Genomic DNA, 17904 nt, shown 5'->3' with positions numbered 1-17904 from the left:
TGTGGATTTAGGTAAGTTAGTAAAGTTTGCTGGCCAGACAGGCACAAAGACGTTCACTGAAGCGACTGTTTGTACTTTTGATAGTCTTTATACAAAATTAATGCTTAACTGAGATAAAGTTCATCAGCAAAAAGATAAAAAAGTGCTCCAATTTTTTTCTGGTCCAGTTTCTTGTGAATCTGCAGTTTTTCCTTCCACTTAACCTTCCATTATGTGTCCATTTAACCCCTTTAAGCAGCCAGCTGTTATAGAAATCCCTTTTTTTTGGCCTCCACCCTTTGTTGAGAATATAATTCACTGTAAGGTAAACATCTACCATGTCAGCAGTCTTCAGCGTGTTCAGTGTAAGCTAAAAATCCCTTTCTAACTGTCTTATGTAATGCTGTTATCTGTTAAGGAACTTAATTTGGTGGTTTTATGTTTATCAAATTCATACATTCATTTTTCTGCATTTCATTTATTGCATCTACACCTTTAAGTTTTGTGTTCTTTCCTGTTTCTCTATTATTATTTCCACTCACAAACAGAGGCAGTTGTTGCTTTCCTTTTACTATGTAGTCCATGTGTGAAGGGCATTTGAGAAGGCCACTCTGCATCCACAGGGAGAGTGTGTGTGTGTGTGAGCACTGAAGTGTGTTTTAGCATGTCCTTGTGTTAGCGCAGGGTGGATGCTGTTGCCAAGGGGATGCCATGGTTACGAGGTGCCAGCCAACCAGCTGACGGTTCCTCTCTAGAAGTGGCAGTGCCTTTGTCCTTCATTCGTAACGACAGGGCCGTGCAGCGATGCCTCGCAGTGCTGCTAACCGGACGAGACAACCGAAGCATTGGGACTGCAGGAAGGCTGGGAGGCCCCTGCCCATCGATCCCCTCTGCTCAGTGCGTGTTTAAGTGGAAGGAAAAAAAAAAAAAAGAAGCAGCAAGAAGCCCCTGGATGGAGTGGATCGGCTGGAGGCCATGAATTATATATGGACCCAATCTGTTCTCAGGGCAGCTCAAGCCCCAAACTCCTGACTCAACTCGCCACGCACGCTTTGCAACACAGATAAACATCCAGACGGTGGACCAGAATAAACCCAACACACACATGCTTGCAAACTAAAAGTACAGCTTTTAACATATTAAATCCAGAGAAAAGCTGCATCCCCCACCTCCCTTCAAACATCAAACAGCTCAGGATGGATGGATGAAGGAGAAGCCATTTATTTTGCCCATCTAATGAAAGCAGAGCGCTCTGCAGCGCTGCCAAGACTGCGAGCGACAAAGCGCCACAGGCAGCATCTTCCGTTCTTGACATTCAAGCGCTGCTCTTATTTATTTAGTAAATTTACTTACTAAGGAGGTCAGAAATGAATTATTTGGCAAGGATTTGCCTGGAAGCACTTTCCTCTCCTCTTCTCATTCCTCTTCCAACATTTTTTCCTCCCTTCAATTTCCTTTTTATTTATGGCTCTTTTTTTTTAACTCCTGCTTTACTAAGTGCTTATTTTTACTACAGCTTGCCTGTTCCCATTGCTTGAGGAACTTTTTTACAGAGTGTCGCCAGTAGCGTTGGGAAGTCGTTTGCGGAGCCAATTCCACCCTCTGAAGCTGCTGCCAAGAAAAAGCTTATACCTTTTAAGACTTTGTCTTTCTCTCTGTTTTCCAAAAAAACATCAATTTCCAGCTGCCTAAAACCAGGTTTCTTCCACACATGCTTATAACTCTTCCTCATTAACGCCACTTACAAAAAACACAGACAGTTTGTCCAAAAGTTCAACAATAAATACACTGTAGGAATGTTGGATCAGTGGGATGCATTTCAGTAAATCAGGATATTATCAGTTAGTTTATTTCAGAATTTAGATAAAAAAAAGGTAAAATTATTTTAAACAGAATATGTTTTAAGGGTTTATCAAATCGTTTTCATTTTGGATTGTAACCAATTCCTTACTTACAAAAGATTAGATGTCACAATAAACGCAAGATTTACAGTATAGAAATGTAATGTTTGGTAAAAACTTTTGGGAGGACAGCTTTTTCCAGCTCACAATCACTGCTACCCTTCATAAGGCTTTTAAACCACAAAATGTAATCACAAAACAAGAGGAATTTTTATACCATGCAGTCAACGGAAAGCTAAGTGAAAGGAAAAACTGTAAACAGAAGGTGTAAAGTTATAGTGATAACTGTAGCCTTGAGAGGATTGGGAAGCAGAGTCCAGTCAGGAATTTGAGGAGATGCCCTTTCTGAACACAGATCCTGCCTATGAGCAAGAAATGAGGTTTAAGCCTTAGGTCATTTACAGACAGAACTAATGTCAGGATTACACATTCTACCTATTTTATGCTCCTTATTTTCCTAACAGAGCAATTCATTCTCAATCTGCAAGTTTACTAGTGGTTCCTAGAATTTCTAAAAGCATAATGGGAGGCAAAGGTTTTAGTTTTCAGGCTCCTCTCCTGTGGAACCAACTACCAATTTTAGTCCGTGAGGCAGAGACCCTGTCTACTTTTAAGACTAGGCTTAAAACTTTCCTTTTTGATAAAGCTTATAGTTCGAGTGGCTCAGGTTATCCTGAGCTATCTCTATAGTTATGCTGCTATAGGCTTAAACTTCTGGAGGACATAGTTACCCCTATTTCATCATTCTATCTCGATTCTCCCACTCTGCAGAATCTGTTAGTTCAATCTCTAACATTCTGCTCTCTCTGCTTTTTCTCATAGTAGCTTTGTCTGGTCTGTTCCTGTTTGGCTGTGACTCCATCCTGGAGAGAAATATCAGCTGTGCTGCTGCCATCAACACCTTTGCTTATAGATGTTTGAGATCGGCCTGTTTTTCAGTGTGGTCCTGTTTCTCTGACTGTGACTGGCTGGATGTGCTCTCTTCATCATCTGACATGTGAGCTGGCTCTGAGCTCTTCTGCCTGGCTGTGTGTTCCCTGGCCGCCTTTTACAGTTACCTTTTGTATCTGTGCTGTCTCCTTGAACCCCAGTCAGCCTCGGCAGATGGCTGCTCATACTGAGCCTGGATCTGCTGGAGGTTTCTTCCTGTTAAAATGGAGTTTTTCCTCTCCACTGTCGCTACAAGCATGCTTAGTGTTAGGGACTGCCTTCAAGTCAATGAGTCGATGCAATCAACTGGTTTTCCTTAGATAGAAAACTGTATAATTGCCTTGAGATGACGTTTTGTAAATTGGCACTATATAAATAAACAGAATTTAATTGAGGCTGTTGTCAATCAAAGGAAATCAGGGAAAAAGCTTACATTGTGAATGTAATTTTTGTCCCCTGTACTTTTTAAAATGTCCGTTATTGTCCCCTGCACGTTTTGCTGCCCAATAACAACGTTACACTATAGTACAGAGACAATGGTCGAGCACTAGGACCAAGAAGAAAGCCTTAACTCAAGCTGAAGCCCACTTCCCTGAGTTTAGACTGCCCACAAGCTCCTGATTGGCCCATCTTTTTTTTCTTGTGTGATTGGCTGTCACCGCTGTCACTCCTGAGTAGCTCATCTTACAAACATCTGATGGGCCAGTGAATCGGGTCTGTGATTGGATGATCAAACACCCTGAAGTTAATTATATAAAAAAATATTTGCTTCCCGCCCCCACTTCTGAAATAAATATTTTATCAATGGCTTATATGTTACTCAATATATGTCTAAATATGATCTTGCATCAGGTTTCAGTTAGAAGCATGGCTGAGCTCCCTGGACTGGACCTGTTAATAGACTAGATATGGAAGCGCCTCATGATAAACAATGGGTACCTGAATATCAAACACGGTAATTCTAGCCTTCCCTCCTCCTCTGTATTAAGCCACGAATTCCATGCTACCAAATTACACATAACATATACTGTAAAAATGCAAATGTCTAAAAGAAAAATTGTATTTAAAACATGAAAGAAACTAATGGTTATATTTTAAGGGGATTAGCTGGAGCCATAACACCTTCCGTAAACATGAACTGCGTACAGTAAGCTTGTTGGTTGTGATGGTTATTATACAGGTAAATAATAATAATATTAATTAAAATGAGACAGAAATTATCTTTGGAATCAATTTGAGGTCAATTGATTTTAAGGATAGCAGGGTTGACCTGTATATCTGACCCTGAATCAGTTGTTTCCAATGAAAAGCACATTTTAGCTCCGGTTGCTAGGGAACAGGTTTACATGCCTCCTTATAAGAATACATCTAAAAAGTTTATTTCACTCCTTCAGAATATTTTATGCCTAAATCAGTTTTACGGTCTGTTTCTTTTAGATTTAGGAGGACAAAGCGGATGAGCAAACTTACATTAATAGCTAGCCAAAGTTGAATTAATTTAGCACAGTCACATTAACTTATATGGAAATGTTTAAAGATACCCACATGTTAAAGGGTATAGAGCAGGTTTGGATTGGGATCAAGGTCTTATTATCTAATGTTGCTCGAAATGTTAAAGAATGATAAACATCAACTCTTCCTGGTCATGTCTTTGGGCATCCGAAGGAATGTTTGGATATCTGGGCGGTGGCGAGGCTGCCACGCCTGCAGCAGTAGGGCCTGACATGCAAAATCATGCAGGAAGCTTGTAGTTTAGATAGAGCGCCTAAATCTGTGGAGTATGTTTGATTTAGTCTGGTTAGCTTTTGGAGGATCCTGTGGGAGAAAGCAGCACCCTCGAGTTTTAGCTATTGTCCATCCATCCATCCATTTTCCGTCACACTTAACCCTGGACAGCTGGCCAGTCCATTGCAGGTTTAAGCTGCTAGTTTTACATAAATACCTAAGAATAAACTAAGAATAATAAAAATGGAACTTTATTAATCTCACACTGGAGAAATTCACCTCTGTATTTGACCTTGGGAAGCAGTGGGCTGCCATTGTGCGGCGCCCTGGGAGCAGTGTGGGGTTAAGGGTCTTGCTCAAGAACCCGGAGTGGAGGCTGTGGGGATTAAACCGTGTACTCGCAACCTTCTCAGAGCAAAAGCGCACTGCTCTAACCACTAGGCCAACACTCCCCCACAAAAATTATACAATTTTCAACAGTTTGTTTGAACAACAGGACTATTTTTTCCTGGTTCACAAGTCTGCACCGGCCAACACGCCCTCCTCCTTTAGCTGAATCAAACCGATCAACAAATAAAGGTAAAGCAGTCTTGTGGCGGGGGCGAGACTGACACGGCTCAGGAGGGAACAAAAACACTCCACATGCCACAACTAATGAAGATTTAATCCGGGCCCACGCCTGCAGCCCTGGGATGCCAGAAGTGGTCTTCCTCTGCTCATTTCAAATTCTTTTCACTTTGTGTAATGAAGTCAAAGTGTGTTTAGTAATGTTTTGAGGGTGTGTGCGATTCAGGAGGGGACACAGAGGCAGCAATGGATTATAGGTAGACATGAAGTAAAGGAGAGGGAAGAAGAAAAGATCTGCTTATGATATTTAACTAACTAGGCTCTAATTTGGAAGTTTTGTAGCTCTGGCAGCTTGGGGTTGATTCATCAAAGGTGGAAAAAAAAAAAAAAAGGAACAGACATGTGCTACGACTAACAAGTTGTTTCACAGACAGCTAAAGAACTGAGTCTGAATGTTTCACAGTGTTGCAGAGATCTGGAAACACAAACGGGTGCTGGAGCCTTTTTAACTGCAGGTTTTTCGGAGGCCAATTTTCTCCTGATCTCTCTCAGATGTGTAAAGTGGGATCTGAGGAAGGAAAAACATAACAAGGCCGTGTTGCAGACGGCAGAGAACAAAAAGCAAATTGGAGAGAAGAAAGGCCGAGGGAGATGAAACAGACTGGGTAGGATAATAGAGCTGCACAAAGATGAAGAGGCCGATACAGTTGGGAGAGTTGGAGAAAAAGAGAGAAACAGGTGGGAGGAGAGAAGGGAGAAACAGACAAGGAAGGATAAAAGAGGGCGAATAAGAGACACTGGGCAAGGCGAACGTCGAGGGTGAGGCAGACAGACACCAAGATAAAAAGTTTTCAGCAAAAATGTCCACTACAACAGTTCTCTTTGTCTTATCATTTTTAAATAAGTCAGAAATTCACTTTATGCCAGAGTCCTAATTCCTGTTTGGATTTCAGACAAAAGCAGTGGCAGAAGTACAGCTTATATAAAGTTTTAAACAAATTAATGCTGGCAAGCTAATCTAGCCCTCTAGCTTGTTCATTGTTGTTGGATGTGTCATTATACAGTGCCTTGCAAAATATTCATGTCCTTTGAAACATTCCTCATGTCACTTTACTAGCACAGACATCAGTAAACATCTTTGGGATTTTATATCATAGACCAACAAAGCGGTACATAAAAGGAATTAGTTGAAAAATTACTATATAATTTTTTTATTTTATTTAAAACAATAAAAGTTGCAAAGCCGATTTGTATTTATCACCACATTGATTGCAACTACACAGTAAATTTTGAATAGTTAAAGTAACACTTTAAGAGTGCATTTAGTCCCACTCGGAATTAGTGTTAAATTAGAACTCTACGTAGTGAATATTTTACTCCAGTTTGTTGTTGTAATAACTCTAAAAGAGTCAATGTACTTTGTAACTGCATTTTTAACACTGTAATTTACTGTATACAGCTAAAGGTCTACATTCTTTTGAAATCTAGAAACCGAAAACAGCTTCGGTATTGAAGGTCTTGCAGCAGGTTTTCAATTGGGATTTAAGTCTTGATTTTGTCTAGACCATTTTAGCAATTTTATATTCTGGATTTAGGAGTCATTACCTTGAAATCTAGTGTGTAAAATTGGCTCGATTTGTTTTTTATGTGGGTTATTTGTTCAAACCAAAAAAAGATCACAAGGGCATGATTTTGGTCCTCTTCTCCTCCTGGATTTACATAATTTTTGGAAGGATGCTGATTTACTGTAAGCCCAACTTGTGATTTCCAACAATCAGGATGCATTCAGTAAGTTTTGCTGCTTATATAACTTTTTACCTTTTGTGCAAGAGACCATGATGGCAATGATGGCAAATAAATAATGGAAAGTTGGTAATGTTGCAAACACTGCATAAACATTAACGAACATACACACAGCTCAGATTGTCTTGTGCACTTCCACCAGCAAAAAGGGCAGCCACGGTAAATGAGCTCAATTTACTTATTTTTCTCCTGAAATTGATTAAATATAAATCAAATGACTAATTCATATAACATAAAAAAGTTGCATCTTTTCACTTCACATTCACTATTATCCACAACTTTCTGCTTTTTCCATTTTTGCTTAAGCATGCTTAGTGTGAGGTACTGCCTTCTTATCAATGAGTCGATGCAATTGGCTGGTTTTCCTTACATAGAAAATTTAGAATCAATCTGACTGTATGATCTGGCTGAGTTGTAAAGTGCCTTGAGATGATATGTGTTGTGAACTACTATATAAATAAAGTGAATTGAATTTTATATTTTATATTTGATTTTATTAAATTAAAATATATATTTTTTGTGTTTCTATAACAAAAAAGTTATCAAGTTACATAATTCTGTAAATTACTGCTATTCTCCAGCTTCTTGAATATAAGCTTGAATTGAATAAACAATTTGACAACTAGGAAAGCTTTGATTATGGAAAAGATTTCAGAAAAGAAAGGACGAGGACTCCGGGTCAGTCAACACAGAATAAAAATACACTCAACTTCGGAAATCTTTGATGTTAATAATAAATAAAAATAGCTGATTTTTCAGGTAATAGGGTTTGAATTAGAGAAAATGAGCCTTGTTCCACAGTGAGCGACACCGCTCTGGTTTCTTGGTGCAGAGACTGACAGCCAGCCTCATTGGGCTCAGCAGTGGGGATCATGTCATGTCACTTCTTATTGACAGCCCAGCCATCTCCTAATGGCTTGTTCAACAATTGCATTGCTGCCTGGGTACATAAGTATGTGTGTCTGTGTGAGAGGCAGTAGACCCCCTGATGCACATAATTAATCATACATACGTACCATCAGACTCCCCCAACCCTCCCCGGAATGCACTGCTGTTCCAGCAAGTGAACAGAAACCTAAAACAGTGCTAACGCTGCGCTCTGCACAAGCGCTGTAAAGTGATTTGCTTCTTATGATGCTGATAACTGCTGTGAAGATGCAAATTAAAATAGTTGAGCAATTGATCTATGCGTTTTGACATTTTATGATTGTTGGAAAACCGACACAACATTTGATGATAAGGAGCATCATTTTCATGTTTATATAATTTTCTAAAAAAAATATTTATGCTGCTGTCAATGTAAAAGAGTAAGGGTTTGAATTCTATAAAGGATAATTTTGCATTTTAAAATCAATTAGCAGATAACTCTTGTGGTGTATTAATTTAGTATAAATCCAGATTAGCTGATCACAGAGGCTGAGGCTAATGTTTAGTGTGACAGCAGTCAAGACTAATGCATGACTTCTACCATCTTAGAACAATTCTAATTTTTAAAATGTAATAGTAATTTATTCTAATGCTTTTAATGGACTTTTAAGATTGCATCCTGTATACAGAGTGGCCATTTATGAAGAACTTAATGGATATTTAAATGGGAAGGAGCGCTGTGCCAGTGATGTTTTCTGAGAACACAGAGAACACAACAAGCTAAGCTTTTCTATTCTTCACACAATTTAAAACAGGATCTTCAGTTCTAAACCCTCTTACATTTAATGCAGGCAGTTCCTAATACAGGAAATGCTTAACATACTTTTCAAAGAGGATGGTTTTTAGTAGAGCACCACCTCCTGCCACAGTTTTCAATCATGTAATCATCAACTTCTCTTTAATAAAACAGTATGACAATTATCAGACTGGAGCTGTTTAGCACGATAGGCTCTACTTCGAAAAAGTTGGACCTGGGACCATCTTATTTAAGTCTTATGCTTATCTCATAAGTATTATCAGCCATTTAAACTCTACCTGTAAGCTTCAGTGACACATTTTCTATTCACTAAATGCTCTTATTGCTTAAGATCCAATCTGTTTTGCATAATAAGCACTTATAATGATAAAGGAGCGTAAGACAGTAAAACTTTTTTTTTTTTTTTCCATAAACAGTAATCACTCGACCATCTAAGAATAACGCTCAATGCTCACAGTCTAAGTGCTCTGAATAGGTAAAATTATTACTGGCTAACAAAAAAAAACTATGCTGGTGAGAATCGTTAATCTTTATGAGCACAGACAGAGTGTCTACATGGAATAACAGGAGATTTGTTCACATTTTAATGTGTCATTGTGAGAAGATTTCCACCAAATTTGCATTTTATCTGCATGTTAAAGCTACAGTGTGTAATAATTGCATGGATTTACTGACAGTAATGAAATATATTATACATAAGTAAAATACATATGTTATTCATTATAATCTCTGAACTTAAAGTCTGAATATTTATGTTTATATTGCTTAGAAATTACTATGCATTATTACATTGGAGCAGGTCGCTCTAATCTGCTGTCTAATCATTAGATGCCACTAAAAATTACACATTGTAGCTTTTAAAAATAAAGAATCTGTGGTATTTGGACGTAGATGGACATCAAACTAAAAACTGTATGTTGATGGGTGTATTTATGTGCATCTTACACCCTAACCATGACCCTAAGCCTAACCCTAACCATAACCCTAAGCCTATCCCTCACCATAACCCTGCAAAGTTGCATTTTTCTATGAGTACTAATTGGGGAATTATTGTTGGAGACAGGCTGCAGATCATAAACAACAAAGGGAAGTTACAACTGCAATCTGACTCGGTTTCAACAGAACATCAGCAAAACTGCTCTCATGATGGATTATTACGAAAAAAGCCCCACAAATTACCAGGAATCAGGAAGTCTTCACAGGCGACAGTTATGTTTTCCCAGGTTCCCTTGAGCAGGGTTCAGAGAAAGTTTACTGCCCACACAGTCCCTCAAGAAATCTCTTTCTCTGGCATCACATGCATTCGGTCAAGGCACCGGCACTGATGGAAGAATTAAACCCCTTTAATAAAACTTTTTTTAAAGCAATATTGTGTTTTGTTTGTGTGTCTTCTGGACCTTGGTGTCAGGTTCATCTCAGGTGGTCTCACAGTTACAGCATATTAGTACCTTTTCTTCTCTTGGGTTGAATATACTGTGTCCACAACACACTTCCCTGTGAAAAGCCAATACCTGCATCTTTTTTATATATCTTTTGCAATAAATTATCTCTAAAATCCAGATATCAAGGACTTTATGAGATATGTTCAGATAAGTTCTTAAATGGCCCCTAGAGGAGTGAAAGGAGAGAGAGTTGAACAAGGCCTTGATTTTACTAAAACATTTGCTGACTATTTCTGCTGCATTGACTAGGTTCTCACTGCAGTAGTCAAAAAATATGAACATTCATTTCAGAATTAGGTGCAAATGAAATGGATTATCACTCTAATCTTATATTTCAATCTATAACTAAATGTAAAGAGCTGCTTAAAAGTCTATATTTGTTGTTTTTCTGCTTACAATATGCATGTCATAAAGACATCCACTACAGATGTAGATAATTTTTTATATTTTCTTACATACCTGTTGCACAGCAATGAGCAAAGACTCGTCTATATTCATATTTTCTAGGTTGCCTTTGCAACCTAGAAAATGTGATATTGTTGCAGATTGAAATGTCAGATGTCTCTTTTCTGGTGCACATCTAATTTACTTAGATCTAGACAACTTTTATCATCATTTTGTATACACAGAGTGTATACAAAACAAAATTTCATTTTGTACAGCTTTCATGACATTTCCATTTCTTGGAGTGCAGCAGTGATCGAATGTAAACAGAGTGGGAGAAAAAATGTGGTGCAAAAACAATTCATTGATATATAATTTCAGAGCATTAAAATGCTCTGAGCTTCCATTTTAATGCATTTTTCTAAATTTAGAACTTTTTATTATTTAGACCGTCATGGGCCCCCTAGACCTAGTGCTAACTTAGCGCAATCTGTTCCGTGCCCATATAAGTTGTCTGTTCTAAGCAGCCATGTCAAATGTCGGGCCCTGAAAGTGCAGAACGAAACGCCAGACTATGCATTTTTTCCCAACCTCTACACGTCTAACTTCATCCTCCGCAGGGCCACTAAATGTAGTGTAGATGTGTGTAACATGAAAATTATTTGTAATAAAACTAAACGGATTTATTTGTATTCATAGCAAGTCATTACAACTTGCTCAGACATGGAGAATTTGATGCTCCAGGTGCAACAAGAAATCAAATCCTTGTCCTTGGCATTACAGGCAAAGACTTAAACTACTATAATACAGGAAATAAATGCATTCGTTGAATAAGTTGATTTTAAATGACAATTTTAGCATTGATCTGCACCTGGGACAATCAAATTACGCTTCTATATTTACTGATTGCCAGAGCCAGTCATTATGATACACTCACAGACTTGGAAAACTTTAAACTCTGGAGGGCCTGTCTGACACAACTAGGAGTGGAACCCAGGCCCCGAAGTATATTCAATGACTTTAACCGGTTAATGTGAAGATAACTGTCTTAAGTTCACATTCAGCAATCATAAAAAGCCTAGAAATGGTATTGAACCATCTGAAAGGGCTTCAAACCTGCGTAAAAAAACATGTCTACAGCAAAAAGATTTGGAGTGAAAGTGGTGCAAGATGCAGGACTTTGTCCTGCAACCAAAGGGTCATAAGTTCAAACCCCAGCTCTCATCCTATCAGTTGTTTCCTCGGGCAGGATTGCTTTGCCTGCTGATGGTGGTCGGAGGACCTGTTGATAACTGCGTTTGGTAGCTTCACTTCTGTCAGCGAGGCCCAGGAAAGCTGTGGCTATAATCTAGCTCACTACCATCAGTGTGTGAAGCTCAGTGGGGTCCCTTGACTCAATACAGCGCTATACAAGTACAGGTGATGTTGAGGCTAAAATCAGATGATTGGTTGATGTTGAGGAAAAAATTTTTATATTTCATTTTGCACTTTCATAGGGTGTTGACATGTCTTTGTGCAGTGGTCATTTTTTCTCAGGCTTTCTGCAGCTGTTCCAAAAGTCAGCTTAAAATCTGTCTAAGGAATTAAATCAAAAGCAGCAACAAAGTACCCAAAGTCTTAATTATAAGGGAACCCACCTCTTAAGATATAAAGTATGAAGAAAAAAGCTTATTTTCAGCTTGTTTAATTTCTAATAATGTCATTGTAAAAAAAACAAAAGATTTTTTAACATTGCTTTCTGGCCCTGTAATACTCTTACCTGTTGTGAACGGAGTTGGCGACCACTCCTTCCTGTGGCTTGCGATTAGATGGAGGACCCATTCCTGGCCCAGCTGGTTGTGGCATGCTGGGAGAAGTGGGACCCATAACTGGGTAGGTCCTGTTCTGGCCTCCAGGGCCGTGGCTCCTTCCTCCGGGGCCTTGACCATGCATTGGGCTGGTAGCATTCATACCCATACTGTTGCAATGACCACTGTAGCTGCTTCCTGTTGATCCGATGTAGTTAGAGGGGCGAGGGTAGTTACCTAGATAATACAGATAAGACAAGCAGCTGTTAAAAAATGGGACATTTTTCAAAAAGAATAAAACAATTTATAAATTCATGTTCAGACTGGATGGATCGGTGAAATCCCTAAACCATAGCAGTTACAAAGGCTTAATAAATCTGGAGGGGTACTGTACTGTCAGCTTTTCCTTTATATGGAAAATTATGGCACAAATAACAATGTTTCAGCACTTTGAATGATAAAGAATGAGAAAAAAAAATTAAGATATGGAAAAAATTATAATGCATGACCTCTTAAAATACTATGTGTGCAAGAAAAGGAAGAAAAAAAAACACATTTAGGATGTGTTTCTGATGACATTTTTCTCCACCGCAGCTTGGTGGATAGCCTTGGGAACAATTTCCAAGCTTAAGGCTGACTTTGTGAAACACTTGAGAGGAGCTCTAATCTGCAGTAAATGCTTTCTTGCTGCCCTGGAGTGCCACGCGACCAAGATGCCAGAAGCTTTCCTAAGGCACACTTAAACCCTTCCATTTTGGCTTTAAAACCTCAGCTTACTTCCAACTGAGACACACAAGGAAGAACCGTGCTGGCAAATACAATTATATACAGCGCAGCATAGAAAAGCACTACCTTTACCACACGTTCACATACAGTCCACCAGCTATAATGTTATTTGAAGGGATTTAATATTAACGGAGCATAATCAAAGGCCTCAGGTCGGATAAGATCAAAATAAAACTTTTTGGGCCTGTAAGCAAATTGGGCCAATGACTATTTTGTGTTTTCAGATATGCAATTATATACTAATCTCTTTGCGACAACAATCCAGCCTAATTGTGTCATTAAAGTATTATAATGTATTAAAAATGCTAAGAATAAATGTATTCTATGCATTTTACTTTGTCATGAAATCCAAACCAGATGCAATAAAATTTGTGACCAAAGGTGAAAAATTCATAGAGTTTGGATATTAAGGCAAGGCACTGAGCATTCTGGCGCATTTATAAACCCCTGCTATAATGTGTGGGTGCTCCTAAAGGGCAGAGTATTTCCTCTGCAGGCACTGAGCTGTTTCCACAATAATACTCCCTTTTCAGGACAAATCCCCTGCAAAAACAGAAATGAAAAATGTGGCATCTCCCATTGTAACGGGGGCTATTTATTTTGATTTTATTAAGGGTGCTTTAGTTGGGCCTCACTGCATAATCCCCTGAGAATATGTCTGGAAAAGGGGATCAAGTCCCTTTAAAACCTTGAAGGCTTTTCTGCATGCTCTAACGGGAAGAAGTTAAATGACAATATTCCACGCAGGAGGGGGAGAAAAAACAACTGTGAAAATGGAAACGGCTTCCCACAGTCTCAGAGTCGCTACAGCGGAAAAAAAGGACTATCCACATGACATAAGCCTGTGAGGCCTTGCAAAGAGGCAGAAGCAGCAGAAGGTGGGAAAGGAAGCAGAGGAGCAGAGACGAAAAGGCGGGGAAGAAAAAAATAAACTTTCAGAGCCTGGAGATTTACAGTCGACGGAAAAAAAGTCTTTCTCATAAAACTCGACCATTCCACATAATTTTGTCCAGAAATTGTAATGTCTACTTGGGGCTGGGGGAGCTGAGTACGGCTGACACCTGTTATGTATTCTAGGGCCAGGATGAGGAACCATAGAGAAAGAAAGGATTTCAGCTAACGAACTAGCTGGTGGTGGGGGGATATGGAATAAAGTAAATGAGGGAGAAACTTCTCAACTGTGAATTAAATAATGACACATTTCCAACTTTTAATTGCCAAATGTGGAAATTCTGGGAATGCAACCTTGCTTAGCTCAGCTTGATGGAATTTTGTATAGGAATGAGGTCCCACTCAGTGACCTTTCTCAGCCCTGAGACCCATGGCTGCCTGCCACTCATTCACCATCACCCTGCAGTTTCTGGAGTCTGCGACTGGATGAGGCTCCAGGAAAACCTCCTGGGGAATTGTTTATATCATACAGCCCCATTTGGACAATCTGTTTTTCTTTTTTGGCAGAAAATCTAAAGAAATAAATGACAGAAAACAGGAAACCAGTGTTTGGAAGTGTCCATTAGTGTGTTGTCAAGTTTTATTGCTTATCATGAGACTAGAGTTTGTCTGAAATTAGCGTGCAAAACTTGACCCCCTGTTATAACAGGGGGTCAAGGTTAATCTAAGGCTCCCCAATGGGGTCTCTCTTAGTGATTTCTTTGCTAAAGGACTGTCAGAATGCCAGAAACCCATGACGGCAAGCTCAGCCTTTAAACTACACAATGTAATTAATAAAGTTTTTGCAAAGATTTTTAACTAGATGTATTATTAGACTGTTTTATATCTAAAAAAACGAAGTCTAACCACTTGTGAAAGTGAAGTTCTAGTTATTTAAGGAAAGAGTTGAAACTACATTGTGTTTAAAATTTACGCTATAGGAGTTTTATTAGACATTGACTGTGCTATTCTCACATGCATACTGAATTCCTTGGCCGTTATATACTGGTCAGAGCGCGAAGCTTTCTTTCTGAAATGGCTCATGGTGTGATGATTTTATTTGTGTAATTGTTCAACTTTATTCTCGTAGTTTTATGACTTTATTCTCGTAAATGTATGACTATTCTAGTAATTTTGCAATTTTATTCTTGTAATATTACGACTTTATTCTCATAATATTGCGACTTTATTCTCATAATGTTATAACTTTATTCTCGTATTTGAAAAAAAAAATCTCTAGCCTGGCTCTAATACTCCTTCGTAATAATGAATTAGATTAATATGATGTAATTTTAAATTCAAACTGCTTTTTATTTGTAAAAATAGATTTAAAAATCAAATGACTGTATTTGAAAGTTAGAATGTGCTTAATTCAAATTGAAATACTGAATTTATCATTTTGTGGTCAGGTATCAACTGCAGCAATCATATACTTGACCCATTAGGTGCAGACCAAAGGGTGAGCAAAGAGAATGCTAATCGATGTGTTTGTACTGGCTAGCTGGCCTAAAGCAGCACTGAATACCTGCAATAATCTTCCCAAAGGGTGACGGCGTCACCACTGCAGATGGGGGCAGGAAGTGTTCTGCTTGCAGGATAACAACAGTTTGTACTGTACAGCCATGCACTGGGTATGGCTGTACAGTACAAACTAAGAAAATGAAAACGTTTTCTTTCAGGTTCTGAAAGTTGCAACCCACAAAGGGAAGAAATGAAAAAAAAAAAAACTGACAGAAACCAGACCTACAGTAGTTAAAAAAAGACCCTCCGTCTTAACACATGCTGTAAACCAAACTCAGTATAAATTAACGGAACCAAGATACAGTATCATGTCTTATTTGCACCTTTTTGTGTTCTATTTTCTTAGTTGTTTTTCTATAACACTCCTCCGTATTCAGAACCTTTCAGAGAGAGTATTGGTGATATAGGAGGAGAAGGAAAACGCACAGTTGCTTGGTTCACAATTACACGGAAATTCTCAACATGGTCATGGGTTTGGTGGACGCTCCGTCTTGCGCTGAGTTTTTATCCCTGCAGTCCCACAGGAGAGCCGGAGTGTGACCAAGGAGATTACAGTCTCCTGCTTCTCTCAGCACACCGGAGCGGCCAGCACTAACAGCCGAGGCAGTCTTACGGGGAGGAAGGTACGACGTGCCCTCAGGACAAATGAACTTCCATCAGTAAGGAGAGGAACTCAGATAGCTACATGCCTGAGACGCCGAGTGCAGAAGCCTGTGCAGGCTGAGCACTAATGAAGGGAATATCATCCTTTTCCTCTCCTACTTTTCATAGCTGTTGTTGAAGGTGGATAATATTAGTGGAAGACATCGGTAAGAGCAATTTAAGTTACACTTAAAATGAGTCAGACTGACTTTTTGTTACAACATGCTCGGATGGAAGGATGACCTTTTTTGCAGCATCTCTTATTGCCTGAGGACCCACATCCTCAGACAGCCACCTCAGCACCTTCCCCAGCAGGGTTTCTGAGCCACAGCGGGGCTGGGGTTCACCTTGGGGCAACTGAGCTCCTCAAACTGTCAATTTCCTCCCAAGACTTAACGGCTCCTCAAGGCACTGGCTTGAGTCATGAGTTTTTCTTTTTTTTTTCATTCTGTGGGCTGATTTAAATTGAGGCTAAGGCTTAAAAGTCCTGTCTGCAGCATGGTCATTACCAGCAGAGAGCCTTAACACCCTAGAGGTGGGGAAAGCAGTGGAGAGAGAAAAAGCTGAGCTGAGACAGGCTCCAAATCTCTTCTCCATAATGGTGTAATGTCCTTCTCTGCCGTCTGATTATGAGTCTGCTGTTGTCAACACGCCGGCTCTCAAACACGTCTAAGTGCATGTCTTTTCAAACAGCTGTTGCAGACATTTGATTCCTAAGGGGAGTCTGACGTCAACCCAAACAGATCAGCTTGACTTTGGATGAAGAGGGCTTTCAAAGCACAGGCGTAAACATTTAGTAGCTTCAACAATGTTTGAATTTGCTGAATTGAATTCAAACTGCTGGCGCTATAAAACAGCAAGAAAAGGGGAAAGGAGAAATATTTTTGGCAAGCCTGATTTCATATATCATACTGTTATAGACTTATCTATTGACAGATGCATAAACAATAGCACAACCTTGAGGCACCTAATTAAAAAGCATATTTCATAAAGTAGAAAATCAAAAAATCTGGAAAGTATTGAAACATAAACCTGTCAACAAGTAAATTAAATATACTTTTCAGAATCAGAAAGAGCATTTTAAACAGGAGGCATGGCCATGTATGGTGAATAATGATATTCCTGTCTGAAAGCCTGTCAGTTTCAGATAGAGAATAGACTGTTTATTTTTAAATAAAAGAGACAAATTTTGGCCCTTGAACGTATGGCATCTTATTGAAAGATTGATGGAGCGCCTTTGCTATAAAAGAGCCAGAAAACATGGGTTAGCTTTGGTTATATCTCTACCAGCTAAAAGGAGGTATATATACATATATATATTTTTTTTTTTCTTTAGTTTTTACAGCACTAGTGGCTTTTTTTTGTTGGACAGTTGGCTGCCAGTTTTGGGTACTCTAGCCAAGCTGAGTTTTGCTGAGTCAAACTGAGTTTTTGTCAACCTGAGTCTTAACATTGTTTTTGGTCTTTGCCTTTCGGCAGGAAGTCATCTTGCAAACTGGATTCTTTGGACCTTCTCTCCCTGGAAGGATCAACTGACCTTCAAACTGAGCTGAGGAAACAAACCAGAGGTTTGGATCCACTTTTCCCCGAGGAAACGTTTGAGCTTCGCACTGAGTAAGGGATTCATCTGCACAACAGTCCGTTCAAGTACCGCAGGAAATCTGAGTGGCAGTCAGTCTTTCTCCGTTCATCTACCAGCAACCGCATTCTGGGTAACCCTGTCTGTCCTCCACTGTATGAGACAAACACCGGAACACATTCCTCACCTACTGGAGTCTAAGAGTCAACCACTTTTCTGGAAACGTGAGTCTGCGATATTTTTC

The 17904-nt window shown here is 39.2% G+C and overlaps 1 protein-coding gene across 1 annotated transcript in view; it reads right to left on the bottom strand.

Annotated features, from left to right (window-relative positions):
- LOC107092995 (AT-rich interactive domain-containing protein 1B-like) overlaps positions 1–17904 on the bottom strand; it is a 133724-nt gene that overhangs the window by 27513 nt on the left and 88307 nt on the right. Inside the window, exon 5 of the mRNA XM_015387767.1 lies at positions 12175–12439. Within this exon, the coding sequence (XP_015243253.1) occupies positions 12175–12439 (265 nt within the window). The remainder of the gene's footprint in view (positions 1–12174; positions 12440–17904) is intronic.

The sequence above is a fragment of the Cyprinodon variegatus genome, unplaced genomic scaffold, assembly GCF_000732505.1.
Source record: "Cyprinodon variegatus isolate N-32 unplaced genomic scaffold, C_variegatus-1.0 Scaffold403, whole genome shotgun sequence".
NCBI classification, from domain to species: domain Eukaryota; kingdom Metazoa; phylum Chordata; class Actinopteri; order Cyprinodontiformes; family Cyprinodontidae; genus Cyprinodon; species Cyprinodon variegatus.
Note: the sequence above shows the minus strand (reverse complement) of the source record. Positions and strands in the feature narration are given on the sequence as shown.